Below are 18,279 nucleotides of genomic sequence, written 5' to 3' on the forward strand. Positions count from 1 at the left end.
GAAAGAGGGAAGGAGAGGGAAAAATTAAAGGATGTGGGTTTTAAGGGAGAGGGTAAGGAGTCATTCCAATCCCGGGAGCGGAAAGACTTCCCTTAGGGGAAAAAAAGGACAGGTGTACACTCGCACACACACACACACACACACACACACACACACACACACACACACACACACACACACACACACGTGTATGTGTATGTGTATGTGCGGATGGATGTGTGTGTGTGTGTGTGTGTGTGTATGTGTGCGCTCGAGTGTACACCTGTCCTTTTTTTCCCCTAAGGGAAGTCTTTCCGCTCCCGGGATTGGAATGACTCCTTACCCTTTCCCTTAAAACCCACATCCTTTCATTTTTCCCTCTCCTTCCCTCTTTCCTGACGAAGCAACTGCCAGTTGCGAAAGCTCGTAATTCTGTGTGTGTGTTTGTGTGTTTTGTTCATGTGCCTGTCTGCCGGCGCTTTCCCGCTTGGTAAGTCTTGGAATCTTTGTTTTTAATATATTTTTCCCATGTGTAAGTTTCTTTCTATATTATATATATATATATATATCAAAAACAAAGATTCCAAGACTTACCAAGCGGGAAAGCGCCGGCAGACAGGCACATGAACAAAACACACAAACACACACACACAGAATTGCTAGCTTTCGCAACCGATGGTTGCTTCTTCAGGAAGGAGAGGGAAAGGAGTCATTCCAATCCCTTAAATCACGAAAAATACAGCTAGGTGAAATCATTTATTCAGATATTTTAATATATGCCCAGTAAAATGGTAGATGGCATGTTCAATGGAGACATCCTTCTGGAATCCAAATTGTTGCTGACTCAGAACAGCTATTTGCACATCATTCACAAATGGGTAATATAATAATGGTACTAGAAGTAAACCCAATCCCTCTGCCTGGAACATTCTATGAAGTGAGTGGCAAGACATAAATGTAGGTGTACATTCTACGAGGGTCGGTCAAAAAGTAATGCCTCCCATTTTTTTTCTACTTAAAAAAAAGTTAAGTGAAAAATTTGAATTTGGCGCCATTCCTCAAACCTTCTGCAATCCACTGCAGTAGTAACTTTCTGTGCCAACAGGTGGCATCACAGCAGAAGTTTTTAAGATCGCCGACATCGATGTTCGTTTTAGACAGCGTTGTGTGATTGAATTCTTGAATGCAGAAGGTGAAACGCCCATACGCATTCATGAAAGACTGAAGAAGGTGTATGGTGTTGTGACAGTGGATGTCAGCACTGTTAGACGATGGGTTCGTCATTGTAAGGAAGCTGAAGGGCAAACACCATTGACTGACGAAAAGCGGAGCGGCAGGCCGGTGAGTGCAGTGACTCCACACAACATTCAGCAAGTTGATGACATCATTCGTGGTGACCGTCGGGTGACTGCAGATGAAGTGTGTCACATTATTTCTCTTAGTAAAGGCAGTGTGATCATGATTATTAAACAATTTGGGTACTCAAAAGTTTGTGCACGGTGGGTTCCAAGAATGTTAACCGATCAGAATAAAGAGACAAGGAAAACAATAGCCTCCCAACACTTGCAGCGCTTCCGTTTGGAGGGAGATGAGTTTCTGAAAAAAATTGTGACCAGGGACGAAACATGGGTGCATTTTTTTGAACCCGAATCAAAGAGGCAGTCAATGGAGTGGCGTCACACAAGCTCGCCGAGGAAGAAAAATTCAAAACTGTGCGATCGGCAGGGAAAGTTATGGCAACAGTTTTCTGGGATACAGAGGGTGTGATTCTGGTTGATTTTTTGGAGCAGGGATGCACAATAAATTCTGTTCAATAAGTCACAACCCTCAAAAAACTTAAAGCACGTCTTCAGCGAGTTCGCCCAACAAAATCAATGGCAGATGTTCTTCTTTTGCATGATAATGCAAGACCACACATCAGTCGTCACACCTCTGACGAGATTGTCAAAATTGGATGGGAAGTTTTGCCTCATCCCCCATACAGCCCTGACCTGGCACCATCAGACTTCCATCTGTTCGGGCCACTAAAAGAAGCTCATCGTGGGATTCATTTTGAAGATGAGGAGGCCGTCAAAACATCCGTGCGTCAATGGCTTAGGAAGCAGAGCTGTGATTTTTACTGTGCTGGGATACATGCCCTTGTTCAAAGATGGACCAAAACTGTAGAGATGGGCGGAGATTACATTGAAAAATGACGAAATGATCCTCAATGTTGTGGTTTTCAACCTATGTAATTGCATTTAAATTTCCTGACAATTAAACGTAGAAAAAAAAAAAAAATAGGAGGCATTACTTTTTGACTGACCCTCGTATTAACGGTCAATTATATGAGAAATATTTCTATACTGTGAAGTAATCATTAAAAAAGGGCAAAACTAAGGACAAATATGACAGATAATCAAAGATACAAGGTTAAGAATTGGGACTGATGTAGGGTACTACATGCATGGGGTTCTAAGTAATGCCATTCTGAGTTGCAGTAGGAATTCTTACAACCATTGTTTCTGAAATACTACCTGGCATAAACCAACCAGATCTGCCATAGCATTTGCAACAGTGCGCCAGAGCTTGAAGGCCTCACGAAAAAGCAGTGAAGCTCACATAATAATAGGTACAGAAAACTGGTTAAAACCCAAAATTGATAGCAAGGGGAAAATGTAAGTGTGTATCAAAAGGGAGGTTGTGTATTTGTTGCAGTAGACAAGAAACTCAAATACACAGAGACAGAAACTGAAGCTGCATGTGAGATTGTTTGGACAACACTCAGTATCAGGATTGGGAATAAAATAACTGTACCCTTCTAACATGCACCAGACTCATCTCGTGATGTATCCAAAAACTATAGTGGAAACCTTAGCTCACTTGTACATAAGTTTCCTACTCAGACTGTAATCATCAGTGAAGATCTCATCTTCAAATAATCAACTGGGGAAAATTACAGCTTTGTTAGTGATGGGCATGATAAGACATCCTGCAAAATTGTACTAAATGCCTTTTCTGAAAACAACCTGGAACTGATAGTTAGCAACCCCACTCATGATGGAAATATATTGGATCTAGTGGCAACAAATAGACCAGATGTTTTTGAGAATGGTCCACATTTAAATTGATATTAGTGACTATGATGCAGTTGTTGCAACATTGATTAGCAAAGTACAAAGGACAACTAAAACATGAAGAAATACACATGTTCAGTGAACTAGATAATGAATCAGTAGTGTCCTATCTCAATGAGGAAATAGGAACTTTCAGCACAGGGCAGGAGCACATAGAGGAACTCTGGCTCAAGTTTAAAACAATAGTAAATCATGCACTGTATAGATATGTGGCCACCAGAACTGTTAATAATGGGAGAGAACCTCCATGGGATACAGTCACTGTAAATAAACTTCTAAGGAAACAAAGATTACTGCATAATAGGTTTACAGCAAAGTATAGGACTGAATGTCAAGGGACCAATGTGTGATGCCTTCAATGACTAGCATAGCAGAATATTGTCAAGTGATCTTTCACAAAACCCGAAGAAATTCTGGTCTATGTACAGATTGTTAGTGGCACCAAAGTTAGTGTCCAGCCCTAGCAAATGAGATAGGAACTGACATTTAGGTAGCCAAGCAAAAGCTGAAACGCTTAACTCCATTTCCAAATATCCTTTAAAAAGGAAAAGCCTAGAAGAATTGCCTAAGTTTAATACCTGTAGCACCAAAAAGATGAACGAAGTAAGTGTTAGTGTCAGTGCTGTTGAGAAACAGTTGAAATCATTAAAATTGAACAAAGCTCCAGGGTCTGATGGAATCCCTGCCAGATTCTACACTGAATTTGCGGCACAGAGAGCCCCTCTTCTAACTATAATCTCTTTTAGATCCCTTGAACAAAAAACTGTGCCCAGTTCTTGGAAAAAGCACAGATCACACCTGCCTATACAAGAAGGTTAGTGGAAGTGATTCACAAAACTACTGTCCAGTATCCTCGACATCAATTTGTTGTAGAATGTTAGAACCTATTCTGAGCTCAAAAAATGTGTTGTCTTGAACAGAATAACCTTCTCGATGCTAACTATATTTGAAAACATCGATCATGTGAAACCCAACTCGCACTTTTCTCATTTGACATACTGAAATATTTGGATCAAGGCAGTCAGGTAGATACAGTATGTTTTTATTTCCAAAAATCATTTATCTCCATACCACACCTACACTTATTGTCAAAAGTACAATCTATGGGGTATTGAGCTAAATTTGTAACAGGATTGGGGACTTTTTGGTAGAGAAGACACAGCATGTTATCTTAGATGGAGAGTCATCATAAGATGTAGAAGTAACTTCAGGTGTGCCTCAGTGAAGTGTGTTGGGACCCTTGCTATTCATGTTTTATATTAATGACCTTGCAGACAATATTAACAGTAATCTCAGACATTTTGCAGACAATGCACTATCTGAAAGAACCTGTATAAATATTCCATCATGTCTTGAGACTGGTGCAAAGATCAGCAACTTGCTTTAAATGTTCAGAAATGTAAAACTGTGCATTTCACAAAATAAAAAAATACCTATGACTATAATATTAATGAGTCACTGTTGGAATCAGCCCACTCATACAAATATGTGGGTGTAACACCTTGTAGGATTTGGTTTATTGGTAGAAAACTGGGAAAATGCAATCAATCTACAAAGGAGACTGCTTACAAATCAATCATGTGATTGATTCTAGAATATTGTCCAAGTACGTGGGACCCATAGCAAACACAATAAAAGATATGTTGATCGTATACAGACATGGGCAGCACAAAGGGAGGTTGGTTTGATCCATGAGAGATTGTTTCAGAGATACTGAAGGAATTGAACTCTCTGACTCTTGAAGAAAAATGTAAACTGTCCCCGAGAAAGTCTATTAACAAAGTTTCAAGAATTGGCTTTAGATGATGACTCTATGTATGTACTACAATCCCCTTTGTATCATTCACAAAGGGATTGTGGTGATAAGATTGGAACAGTTGCAGTTAACACAGAGCCATTGGAACAACCATTCTTCCCGTACTCCTTATGTGAATGGAATGGGAAGAAACCCTAATAACTGGTACAGTGGAACGTAATCTCTGCCATGCACCTCACAGTGGTTTGAAGAGTATAGATGGAGATGTAGTTACTAACTCATGCAAGACACATTTAGGGCAGATTCCATGTACTCTAAAACTAATCACTTCTATGTGTTACTACAGAAAAACAAAGTTAGGTCTAAACAATTTTCAGTGTTTAAAACAAGAAAGTCTCAGGCTTTTTCCTGGTGGATTCAAGTCCATGGTTGTGCTGAAGAAAGAGTAGGTTTATACTCTACAACTCTCCAAACTTACCAGCTGGTTTTGGTACCAATGATTTGAATATTCAAGATTGCTGATGATATCCAATAGTGTACATCACATTTTCACTCCTGTGATTCCACTCAGAGGACTGTTTAAGGGAATACAAAAACACTGCTGTCAGCTAATACTAATGTAATTATCACTGTTGTCAAAGAGTTCTTGAAAATGTGATGTATTTTGCATGTCATTATCTGTATGCACCTGTCCACTGTAAACATTAGATTCCATAATATGGGCAACGAAATGAGATGAAATGAAATGAATGCAATTGTCGTACAAAAACTTATCGGCTCACTTGCGCATTCATACTATTAAAGTCATTATTTTCTCTTGTGTTGTGGAGAGATAAAATCAAGTGAAAGGATAACTGAGCTAGTGAGAGTTTTTGTTCCAACATGCCAGATATTTTATGCTACTACATCTTTTATTACAAATAATATTAAATTTGGATGATAATTATATAAACTCTAAAAGAATAAAGGATGAGTGTTGGACTGCAGTGGATAAACAGTAAGAGTGCAGAGCCTGCAGCAATAAATGTTACAGTGTGAGAGCAAGGTGGAGTGGAGTCAATGCTCTGCATCAGAAGGTCTGCTGGAGCTGGCAACAAGACAGCAAAATACACTATCAGTTGGAGCACTAAAACGGAACACTATGTGTATGAATATTCCATAAAATAGGCAACAGGCACAAATATGGACCAAAGGACAAATCTTCTTTAAATTTCCTGTATTAAATTTGTTTTTAATTAACTGAGAAGAAGAAAAATAATGAAACAACTGCCAATATGTTCTTGCGCTGGAAACAGCCTAATATTGCATGTACATTATCAAAATTCTAATGCTGCAATGTAACACTATATGAAGTTGGTCAAGACTCTAGACTCAAGACTCTAGTTTGGTCTAGGGACAACAACTTATGACAAAACTGTTATTAAACTTTGATTTTGTGTGATATACATAACGGAGTGATGGTAGGGAAATTCATGAGAAATTTTACAGCTTTTTTCAGATCAAGAGGAAAGTCCATTTGGCTTTCTTGAAAAAACATTATCTGCCTCAGAATTCTTTAGTGGCATCTGTGCAGCCTACACATAATGTGGTAGGACAGTTGCATGATTGACCATTAAGGCAGCTTTGCATGTTGTCCACCTTAAGGATAATGACTAATAACTTTTCTTGCAAATGTTTGACAGCTTTATTTAGTAAATTGTTATTGGTACTATGAAAATTATTTATCTCAAGAAATTATTTAACTTTTAATAACAGATTACCTTCCATGTTGGATCATAGTCACTAACAAAATGTTCCCATGTATGAGAAAATGGGCCATGACCCAGATCATGGCAGAGTCCAGCAATCTGAACACAAAGAGCTTCTTCTTCGGTTACAAGCCTCTCATTTGATGTATTGGTAGAATTCTGTTCTAGTGCTTCAAGCATCCGACTTGCTAAGTAGCATACACTGAAACATTTATACTCATTAGCAACAAAATATTGTACATGTCATTCTTTTTTTATTGAATCATATGAAACAAAAACACATTACAATTTCTATAATTAAACATATACAGCATCTGTCCCTTGTCACACATAGTAAAGTACAAATAAATAATTCTAATTTTATAATTTTTTGATCAACATTTTGTCAAAAGCAAAGATGATGTAGAAAGAATACTATTTCTATTCCAGTTCAGTCTAATTCATGAGGTGGAGGAGGAGAAGTAATGAAGAAAGCATGTTTAGCTATTTCTTAACATGACTTAAATAATCACTCAAATTCTACATCAAGATTGTACATTTTTATTAGAAATCTTCTATGCCTCACATGAGTTACATATTACAGACCGTGTTATACATATCTCTGTGATATAACAGCTACTTCCATACTGCACAAACTAGACTACAGTATCAACATTTTCTTACAAAAATCTTTTATTATTTTATATTTAAGAAAACTGAAAAACAGAGTGTAATTTTAGTGCCCATTAATATGTAAGTTTTGATTTTATTTTTTGACTGTTTTTGTTATTTTTGTGTATTTCACATTTTTAATAAAACAATGTAAAGTTCAGGTTGGAATATCAACAATATTTTGAACAAGATAGACTGCTACTCCCAGTAAAGATGACATGTTGAGTTGCAGACAAGCATGAAAAAAAAAAAGCCTGTTACATATGAGCTTCAGGCCAAAGTCTTCTTTGGAAAGGAAAAACAAACACAAACATGCACAAAAGCAAGCACACTTCACATACATATGGATGACATTTCCATCCACTCCAGCCAGGGGATGTAGTTGGGAGAACTTCGGGGATGTCACGGAGGCCAGAGGCTCTTTCTTGGAACCACAAAATAAGCAGTAGAAAAAAGTGAAAGAAGAGTAGAAAAGGAAGATCTGTACCCTTCAGACACACGTGGAAGGAGTGAGGATAAAACTAGTGAGGATGAAGGAAGATAGATTGGAAGTGCCAGTTATTAGCAAGGCAGGATTGGAGGAGGGGGGGGGGGGGGGACAGTCAGAGCTTTTTTGTGCCTACCAATAACAGGTTCTAGCTATCAGCATCAGAACTGAAGGGAAGGGGAAAGGAACACTGGCGCAGAGACACTGAAATACAGCTTATCTTGCTATCACAAAATGAATGTAAAAGCTACTACTGCAAAACTACCTTCAAGAGTGAGGAGTCATATATTTAGAGCTGGAATGGCACTTATTTTAAAGCTGCTGAAGATCTGATCTCAATTATTGTAGATAAAAATTTCGAATTGGCAGCTGTTGAACCAACAACACTAGGAATCCATAAAAATTTAATCATTCTGTGCATGTACCATTCACCTAGTGGTAAGGTGAACACTTTCTTCTACAAATTAACTGAAGTCATGAAAACGGTCTCAGCCATTGAGACTAACATAATAATGTTAAAACAAGTGTTGGAGTTAAATTAGTAATAACTTCCTAACCACACTGAAAAAATCTGGCTTTGTACAAATGGTGAACAGTGCCACTAGAATATCAAAAAGTTCAGAATTAGTATTAGAACATATACTTAGAGATACAAATAGGGAAAATTGTATAGTATTTACAAGTCTTTGACTCCCTGGTCATTGTAGTCAGATAGCAAAGCTAAAGACAGGCCTGGTAAAATCCACAAAACAACACTCCACAAATAGATTTTTTCAGAATGCCAATCACATAAAACTGGAAAAACTGACCTGAGATGAAGTGTAGTTAACTAAGTTCTCTGAATTCTACACACTATCTAAATTAATTTTTAAGGAGGTATTTCCGAAAGTATCCACTTTAACAGCAACAGCTAAGAAAAACAGGAGGATAACAATGGGTTTTAGAAAGTCCTCCCAGAAACTTAAATTTCTCAGTTCTTTGCAAAAGCAGTAGACTAACCCAAAATTCCTAAATTACTATCACAGTTATGAAAATATATACAGGACAGTACTGCTTGCAGCAAAAAATCGTTCAACGATGAAATACAGGTTGTCTCAAAATGAATATATAGGTTTTTGTTACATTTAACCTACAATTATAAATAATATATCAAATGAAAGAGCAACTCAAACAGTTTTGTTCCTATACCTGTGTGCAAAGGGAGAAGTATGGATCAATCAAGAGTGACAGAACATGCTGAATGAGGTAGAATCTTTCACCCGTAAGCCCAAAAAATCAGTTCGGAAGGCTAGTCATGAATTAGCAGTCCTAGTGACGTTTGAGTGTAGACTTAAGGAATCTCTTACAATGTCCTTGCTGTTTCCAATTATTACATGCTCTAAAGCCTACAGGCTATGGTTTATGTAACAACTTTGCAAACAAACTTTACTGCTCCATCTCTAGTGACACTGGTGGCAAGAGGACATTAAACCCATTCTTCCTTCATTCCTTATGAATGTTGCTCACGTTGAACACTTGTAAGAAGTACTGTTTGAGCTTCTCTTTTATTTGACATATTATTTGTAATTATAAGGTGAATGTAATAAATACTACACAGCCTTAAAACCCTTATATTTATTCTGAAACATCCTGCAATATACAATGCAGAAAATAGAAGTAGAACAGTCTGGGATGCCATAAAACATGAAACTGAAAGGACAAACAAGTACAGTACCATTAAAAAAGGAAAATGAGTGTAGAATAATAATAAAATCTTCAGGAATTTGGAAATTTTGTAAATAAGTATTCTTCTGGTATTGCATAAAAGTTTCAACAAAATATTCTTAAAATGGTTGTAGCAACTACAAAGAATTACACTGCATACACTGTGATGTTTTCCACAACAGAGCTTGAAATCAGGAGGGCAATACAAAATTTTTTAAAAAAAGTAAGAAATCAGCAAGCATAGATGAGGTTCCCGTCTCTCTTCTAAAGGCCTATATAGACAACAAATAAATCTCCTTTAATGAATACAGATTATGTAAAGTGTGCCTAAGTTGTGTCCATAATAAAGAAAGGTAATGCAGAAATCACTGAAAACTACAAGTCAGTTTCATTATTGTCAGTGTTCTGAAAAACAATTGAATAAATCATGAAAGAGACTAATGAGTTACATAAGTAAGTGCAACCTTTTTAATGAAGCATTGCTTGGTCTCTGGAGTGGGAGAAGTACAATATCAGCCAAAACATAAATTCACAAATATGGTACCTGTAGCTCCCAACAAGGATGGCTGTGTTGAAACATATTCTTAGAGTTGTTCAAACCTTTTGACATTTTGCATAACAGAGAGAGAGAGAGAGAGAGAGAGAGAGAGAGAGAGAGAGAGAGAGAGAGAGAGAGAGAAATCGGTATTTGAAGCTGACTGCAGTACAATTCTACTGATGCCACCATACCACTTGTAGAAGTATAAACCAGAATTTGAGTGCAATAATTACACGTCTGTTGTCTGAAACTGACAAAACAATATTTTACACAAAATAATCTCCTTTGCTATTAATAAATTTCTCCCATCTCTCTGGCAGGCTATGCGTGCCACACCAAAAAAATGGCTCTGTTCAAGCAAACCAGTCAGCAAGCCATTTTTTAATATTTTCATATGAAATGAAGCATTGTTCAGTGAGAGTGTGTTCCAGTAATGCAAATAGATGATAATCAGATGGAGTCAAGCCTGGAGAATAAGTTGCATGCACTACTACTTCTCAACTAAATGCCGCAATCATTTCCCTGACATGTTTTGCTGTGTGTGATGGGGCGTTATCATGGAGCCATGTGACTGTGTTGCCTTTTTCCATATTAAGGTCATTTTCCATGTAATGTTCAATGTAAATTGGTCATATGCTTTTGGTAGTAATCAGAGTTAATGGTTTCACCAGGTTTTAGAAGCTCATAACAAATGACACCCTTTTGATGCCACCAAACACAGAACATCGTCTTCTCTCCAAAGTAATTTGGTCTTTCAGAGAATTCATTCCCAATTTATGATTATTAGGATTCTCAAAATATATCCATTTCTCATCACCTGTCACTGTTTGATGGTGTTGTATATGGTGAGCAGCATTTCACAAGTGGTGTATCAATTTGCTTGCTGTCTTTCATTCAGTTCATGCAGAACCCATGTTCCACTTTGTGCATCTTTCCCATAGCTTTCAAATGAAGAGAAACAGCTTTCTGCATCACATTCAATTACTCTGTACATGCCTGTTGAGTTTGAGTATCAACTTCATCCAATAAGACTGCAATTTGTTATATTCCAACTTGTTTGGCTGTTTCCGGTGCTCGTCATTTCTCAAGTCAAAATCACCACTTTTTAACATTTTGAACCTCTCGAAACAGTGTGTTTTGTCAAGAGCGTGTTTGCCAAAAGCTTTGACAAGCATTCGATATGATTCCACAGAAGTTTTTTTCAAATGCTAACAGAAAACCAATACTGTCCTTAAATCTTAGTTCTTAGGCACAAAACTCAGCATGTTTATGGATTTGAAACAGATACCAATATATGGAACTTGGGTTACTCTGTGTTGACATTCATTATCAGCCGTTAAAGGAAGCAGATGGCACTGCAGATGCATTCTCATGGATCCCACACTGATAGCTACCACCATCTATATGGAAATTCTGGTTTCATACTTCTATACCTGGCACATTTCATGTAAGGACCATAAGAATAAGAAACAAGAAATTAGGACTCATATGGAGGCAGACAGTCATTTTTCCCTCTCTGTGTTTGCAAGTGCAACAGGAAAGGAAATGACTAGTAGTGGAACAGGGCACACCCATCGAGCACTGTATGATGGCTTGTGGAGTCTGTATGTAGATGTAGATAATACTATTACATAACCTAAGAGCATTATTTGCAAGAGGAATAGCAAACAAGTGGTTCCAGTCTTACCTGGGAAACATAAAACAAGTGTTGGAAAAGAAACATATACACACAGGTGTTCCTCAGCATAGTGTATTAGGTTGAATTCTGTTCTTAATACATACCAATGATTTTCTGGACAGTATAAGACATGAATATATAGTGTTTTTGCTAATGACAGCAACACCATAGTCATTCAGAACTCTTGACAGAGAAAGCAAACCCTCAATGATGTTAGAAATTGGAAAGTATAGGATAAATAAACATTGAGCATATAGAAAACAAACAGCATGCATTTCAGCACAAAGATGGGAAAAACTGTTGGACTGAGTACAGACGATAATTCTATAGATTGTGTTAAGTTGTTAGGAAAGATACTGACAAAAACAACAACATATGCATCTTATCCTCTTAGCGTTATATGTTTCCCACTGAAGTGTTCAATAAATTATTTTTGTTCTCTTGAATCAGTATATGCACTGCTTTTATAGTGCTAAGCATACCCACAAGTGGTGACCACATAACAACAATGAACATCAAAAAAATGTTCAAATGTGTGTGAAATCTTATGGACTTGACTGCTAAGGTCATCGGTCCCTCAGCTTACACACTACTTAACCTAAATTATCCCAAGGACAAACACACACACCCATGGCCGAGGGAGGACTCGAACCTCCGCCGGGACCAGCCGCACAGCCCATGACTGCAGCGCCTTAGACCACTCGGCTAATCCCGCGGGGCAATGAAAGAGTATGAAATGAAGTGACAATGCTGGTAATAAAGGCCAACATTCTACCACAACAATCAGCAGGTGATTTGGACAGGGAAAATACCAATCTTCACTCTCAAACAGCTCCAATTTATGGAGATTCTCCACTATTATTGAGCTGCATACATCCTATGAGCATTTCATCCTTCAATTGCATGCCTCCAACAGATACCCCTCCCTTGTGGTTGCACTCACAGTACGGCTATCTGTATCGTTGAGGCACGCAAGCCTCCCCACCAACGTCAAGGTCCGTGGTTCACGGGGTGGGGTTAACCAAGTTAAGGAATAATAAATGTGGAGAGAATAGAAAGGTAAATTAAACAATGTTGTGTGCAGCTAATTAACAGCTATTTACTCATACAATACCAAATAATCATAGGAATAATACTTATGAAGGTGAACATTCCATATATTTGAGAGGCACAAACACACGTCATTAACATTCCAAGACCAAGCACCAAATGGTGTGGCATACCATATTTAAAGCTTCTCGACTCTGATTTAAATGTTATTCCTGTTGTATCATTTGATAATGTGACATTCTGTTTCCTAATGTTAAGATAGGACTCCATCCGAGGAAGGAAAAGGAAGTGCAAAATGGCTAAGCAGGCATGGCTAGAGGACAAATGTAAGGACGTAGAGGCTTATCTCACTAGGGGTAAGATAGATACTGCCTACAGGAAAATTAAAGAGACCTTTGGAGAGAAGAGAACCACGTGTATGAATATAAAGAGCTCAGATGGCAACCCAGTTCTAAGCAAAGAAGGGAAGGCAGAAAGGTGGAAGGAGTATATAGAAGGTTTATACAAGGGCGATGTACTTGAGGACAATATTATGGAAATGGAAGAGGATGTAGATGAAGACGAAATGGGAGATACGATACTGCGTGAAGAGTTTGACAGAGCACTGAAAGACCTGAGTCGAAACAAGGCCCCCGGAGTAGACAACATTCCATTAGAACTACTCACGGCCTTGGGAGAGCCAGTCATGACAAAACTCTACCTGCTGGTGAGCAAGATGTATGAGACAGGCGAAATACCCTCAGACTTCAAGAAGAATATAATAATTCCAATCCCAAAGAAAGCAGGTGCTGACAGATGTGAAAATTACCGAACTATCAGTTTAATAAGTCACAGCTGCAAAATACTAACGCGAATTCTTTACAGACGAATGGAAAAACTGGTAGATGCGGACCTCGGGGAGGATCAGTTTGGATTCCGTAGAAATGTTGGAACACGTGAGGCAATACTGACCTTACGACTTATCTTAGAAGAAAGATTAAGAAAAGGCAAACCTACGTTTCTAGCATTTGTAGACTTAGAGAAAGCTTTTGACAATGTTGACTGGAATACTCTTTTTCAAATTCTAAAGGTGGCAGGGGTAAAATACAGGGAGCGAAAGGCTATTTACAATTTGTACAGAAACTAGATGGCAGTCATAAGAGTCGAGGGGCATGAAAGGGAAGCAGTGGTTGGGAAGGGAGTGAGACAGGGTTCTAGCCTCTCCCCGATGTTATTCAATCTGTATATTGAGCAAGCAGTAAAGGAAACAAAAGAAAAATTTGGAGTAGGTATTAAAATTCATGGAGACGAAGTAAAAACTTTGAGGTTTGCCGATGACATTGTAATTCTGTCAGAGACGGCAAAGGACTTGGAAGAGCAGTTGAACGGAATGGACAGTGTCTTGAAAGGAGGATATAAGATGAACATCAACAAAAGCAAAACAAGGATAATGGAATGCAGTCAAATTAAATCGGGTGATGCTGAGGGAATTAGATTAGGAAATGAGACACTTAAAGTAGTAAAGGAGTTTAGCTATTTAGGAAGTAAAATAACTGATGATGGTCGAAGTAGAGAGGATATAAAATGTAGACTGGCAATGGCAAGGAAAGCGTTTCTGAAGAAGAGAAATTTGTTAACATCGAATATAGATTTATGTATCAGGAAGTCGTTTATGAAAATATTTGTTTGGAGTGTAGCCATGTATGGAAGTGAAACATGGACGATAACTAGTTTGGACAGGAAGAGAATAGAAGCTTTCGAAATGTGGTGCTACAGAAGAATACTGAAGATAAGGTGGATAGATCACGTAACTAATGAGGAGGTATTGAATAGGATTGGGGAGAAGAGAAGTTTGTGGCACAACTTGACTAGAAGAAGGGATCGGTTGGTAGGACATGTTTTGAGGCATCAAGGGATCAATCACAAATTTAGCATTGGAGGGCAGTGTGGAGGGTAAAAATCGTAGAGGGAGACCGAGAGATGAGTACACTAAGCAGATTCAGAAGGATGTAGGTTGCAGTAGGTACTGGGAGATGAAGCAGCTTGCACAGGATAGAGTAGCATGGAGAGCTGCATCAAACCAGTCTCAGGACTGAAGACGACAACAACAACAACAACAACAACAACAACAACAACATGCCATACAAGTTTAATTCCACAGAATTTTATGACCTACATAATCACAAGCCTTGGAAAAACACAAAAATGTCAACAGTGTGTGTGCTTGTTTGGTTTTACAAGAACTGTGGAATTATTTTTCTCAGAACGATTGTGAAATATTCCTTTTTGAATTACATTCTCCAATTTTTTGTTTTTTGTTTTTGAAAAAAACTGGAAGGAAAGAGATGGATCTATAAGAGGTTACTTGATTATCTCCAGTTTTACAAATGGGTATTACTGCTACAACTTTCCTGAGAGCAATGATGTTTGCCATAAATGCAGCAATTTACAGAGCAATGCAGAGTCACTCAGGTAAAACTGGAACAAATTAATGATGCAAAACATTTTGTGTTATGTGTAATATGAAGTAGGTGAACTGTGTTTGAGAGTGTGCTGAAAAGTAATGCCTCCAAATTTTTAAGTGAAAACTCTTAAAACTTTTTAAATAAAGCAAATGTTATCAACATTCTACATCTTTATTCTTCATGTATACATATTTATTTGTCAACATATTCACCCTGACAATGAACACATTTCTCCCAAAGAGAGTACAGTTTGTTGATACCATCACTGCAGAATGTTTGACTTTGATGGTGGAGCCACAACCTCACCTCTGCTTGCAACACTTCATCACTGTGACTTTGATGTCCTTGAAGGTGTTCTTAGACTTTTGGAAACAGATGAAAATCTGATGGGGCCAAGTCACGACTGCATGAAGGATGTTCAGTGGCAGCTAATGTAATGCGTTGGATTGTTGCAGATGTCACAGGGCTTGTGTATGGTCTGGCAGTGTCATACTGAAGAGGAGGAGGATGCTCCATGTGTGGACAAATCTTTTAAATTTGAAACTTGATTACAGCAGGCTGTTTGCCATGCACTGACAGTTACATTACACGCCACCATGTTATATACTGCAATTTGGAGCCCTCTAGTGGCTGAGGGCTGTAAATATGTAGACATGAAGAATGAAGGAATAAAGACGTAGAATGTCAATAACATTTGTTTTATTTAAAAAGCTTTAAGAGTTCCCATATAAAAATCTGAAGGCATTACTTTTCAGCACCCATTCATAATCTGACTGAAACTTACAGCAAAATAATGTGACATACAGAAGAATATCAACAAGTGAGTATTTATGTGTTTGAAGTTACAAGAAATATTAATAATACTTTTAAACAGTTTTGGAGGCTATATGGACTTAATTTTAAATGGAGGTAAAAACATGTACAGTACAGGTACAACACAGAACATTCCCACTGATGAAACAGGTATGCCCTTGGGCTTCCCATTCTCAGATTGTCCTTTTGTTAGAATTTTTACCAGCCATGATCTGCACTCTGCTTAGGCCAACATCTAAAAATTTAGTGCCCTCCATCAATGTGACATTAGGCATTGCCAGATTAGGCAATATACCACAGAAACTGCTTTTATATATGTAGAAGACGTACCATAGGAAGAGGTTACTGAGGAGGCTGAAAAGTACTAAGGAACCCAAACTGCAATGCCACCACATGCACAGACATGGGCACAACTGCACCATTTACATTTTTCATAAGGAAGTGGCAGCATACATCATGGTCCCATGCTGAGGAGCAGGAGTTAGTCATTTATGTTCGGTATCCATAGTGGGTGCTCATATTTGTAAGCTAATTATGCCAAGTAGGCTACTCATAGGGAATACAATTATGATTAAATAATGATTTTATTCTGAATGTAAATGCACTGTCCAAACCCTTAGTTTAAAGCCATATTTCAAGTGAGTTATTTAAGGTTACAGAATACCAGATGAACAGCATTATACATATGGTGCCGAAGTGAGCTGAACACTAACTTTTGAGAGCAACTTACAACAATAATGGATATTACTGGATGGAGCACTACATAAATCAAGGGAAATGCAACCACTCACCTAAGCATGGAGGACAAACATGTAACACACAACACCATTCACACTAGCGTTTGAACACGAGATCTTTATCTAGCAATAGTAAACACATCCAAATACACTCCCATGACCACAAATTCATTTTGCCATGGTCACAAGAGTGCATTTGGGTGTCTGTGTGGTTGTGTATGTAAATGAGGATATTATTTCTTGAAAAAGAGCTAGTGCTTGAAGGCTAGGGTGAATGCCATTTTCTGTTACATGTTTCTGTAATCCAAGCACTGATCTGCTACAGCTGACTGGTTGCTTTCCCCAACTTATTTACTTGCCATCTGAAGAAAATGCCCCCTGGTTATGGCTCAAATACAGAAATTCTGAACTTGACATCAGGTGCTATGGCCAGTCAGAGATCACAAATTAGAAGATAAGCTGCTATGTTCACAAAATCTGAGGCTTTCTTAGTTATCAGCTGTATCTGCTACAGCAAACTGGACGCATCTGTTCAGTACCTCAAAATACTTCCTGTAATACTCTAGTGGAAACAGAAAACTAAAAGCTACACTAGTTTGTACAGAAAGTCAGAGGATAAGTTGGGTTATATATTTTCTGAAAGGGAAAAGATTGTGTTTTGACTTATCTGTAGCACTTTGATGTGATCTTTTGCTATGTTAGATGTTTCTGTCAGGTGTTCATATTTGGTCGAAGCCCTGTATGTGGATGCTGTAATGCTGCCGATGAGACAGTGCACAGGACTTGGAAGGGACAAGGTGGCTGGCTGGGCTGCTAGGTGTAGCTTGGGAATGTTGTCCTGGGTAGTAGGGGAGAGGGAGAATGGAGACGAGAGAAACAGAGAGGCAAATAATTATTGCATATAGGTGAGCTGGATGACATGTAAGGCTAGAGTAGGAACAGGGAAGGGGATAGAGGAAGTCTGAAGACAGGGACTAGCGAAAGTTTAGACAAGGCAGCTTATGAAACTGAGGAATATGTTGGGTGGCAATTTATGCAGACAGGCAGCTTATTGGTGGTCATGCCCATGTAGAAAGCCACAGAGTGGTTGCAGCTAATTTGCTAGAACATATGACTGCTTACACAAGTTTCCATGCCTTTAATTGCAGCAGGGGGAGGGGGGTGGGGGTGCGGAGAGGGTGGGGTAGGAAATGTCTGTGACAGAACTGGAGGAAGACAGATCTTGCATCTATGCCTTTTATAGAGATAAGAGTTTATGATAAGGACCAAGACTGAGGACACACTATCCACATTCCTTCAAAACCTCAAGACCTCCCCACATTCACTTCACCTGGTCCTTCACAGCCTAATGAGTTGTCACCTGCAAGCTACTACGGACGAGAATTACCCATTTGTGAGCTTTGATAGGTCAAGAAAACCATTTGAATGTGCTACAGTTTCTCTCTATGCACGAGATCGGGAGAAACACACAGGTTGCACTGGGTGATCGCAATAATTTTAGTTCAAAGTCAGTTGTCTAGTAAAATTAGATGGCTGGAGCCCCCTCCTGCTTCTGTACGGGAGGGGGGGAACCCATAC

The 18,279-nt window shown here is 38.4% G+C and overlaps 1 protein-coding gene across 5 annotated transcripts in view; it reads right to left on the reverse strand.

Annotated features, from left to right (window-relative positions):
- The window catches only part of LOC126353854 (uncharacterized), an 830,655-nt gene that overhangs the window by 76,351 nt on the left and 736,025 nt on the right, over positions 1-18,279 (reverse strand). For all 5 annotated transcript variants that reach the window (XM_050003019.1, XM_050003018.1, XM_050003020.1 and 2 more), the window contains one exon: positions 6,612-6,801. In XM_050003019.1, coding sequence (XP_049858976.1) covers positions 6,612-6,801 — 190 coding nt within the window. The remainder of the gene's footprint in view (positions 1-6,611; positions 6,802-18,279) is intronic.

This window comes from Schistocerca gregaria, chromosome 3, assembly GCF_023897955.1.
Source record: "Schistocerca gregaria isolate iqSchGreg1 chromosome 3, iqSchGreg1.2, whole genome shotgun sequence".
Taxonomy (NCBI): Eukaryota; Metazoa; Arthropoda; class Insecta; order Orthoptera; family Acrididae; genus Schistocerca; species Schistocerca gregaria.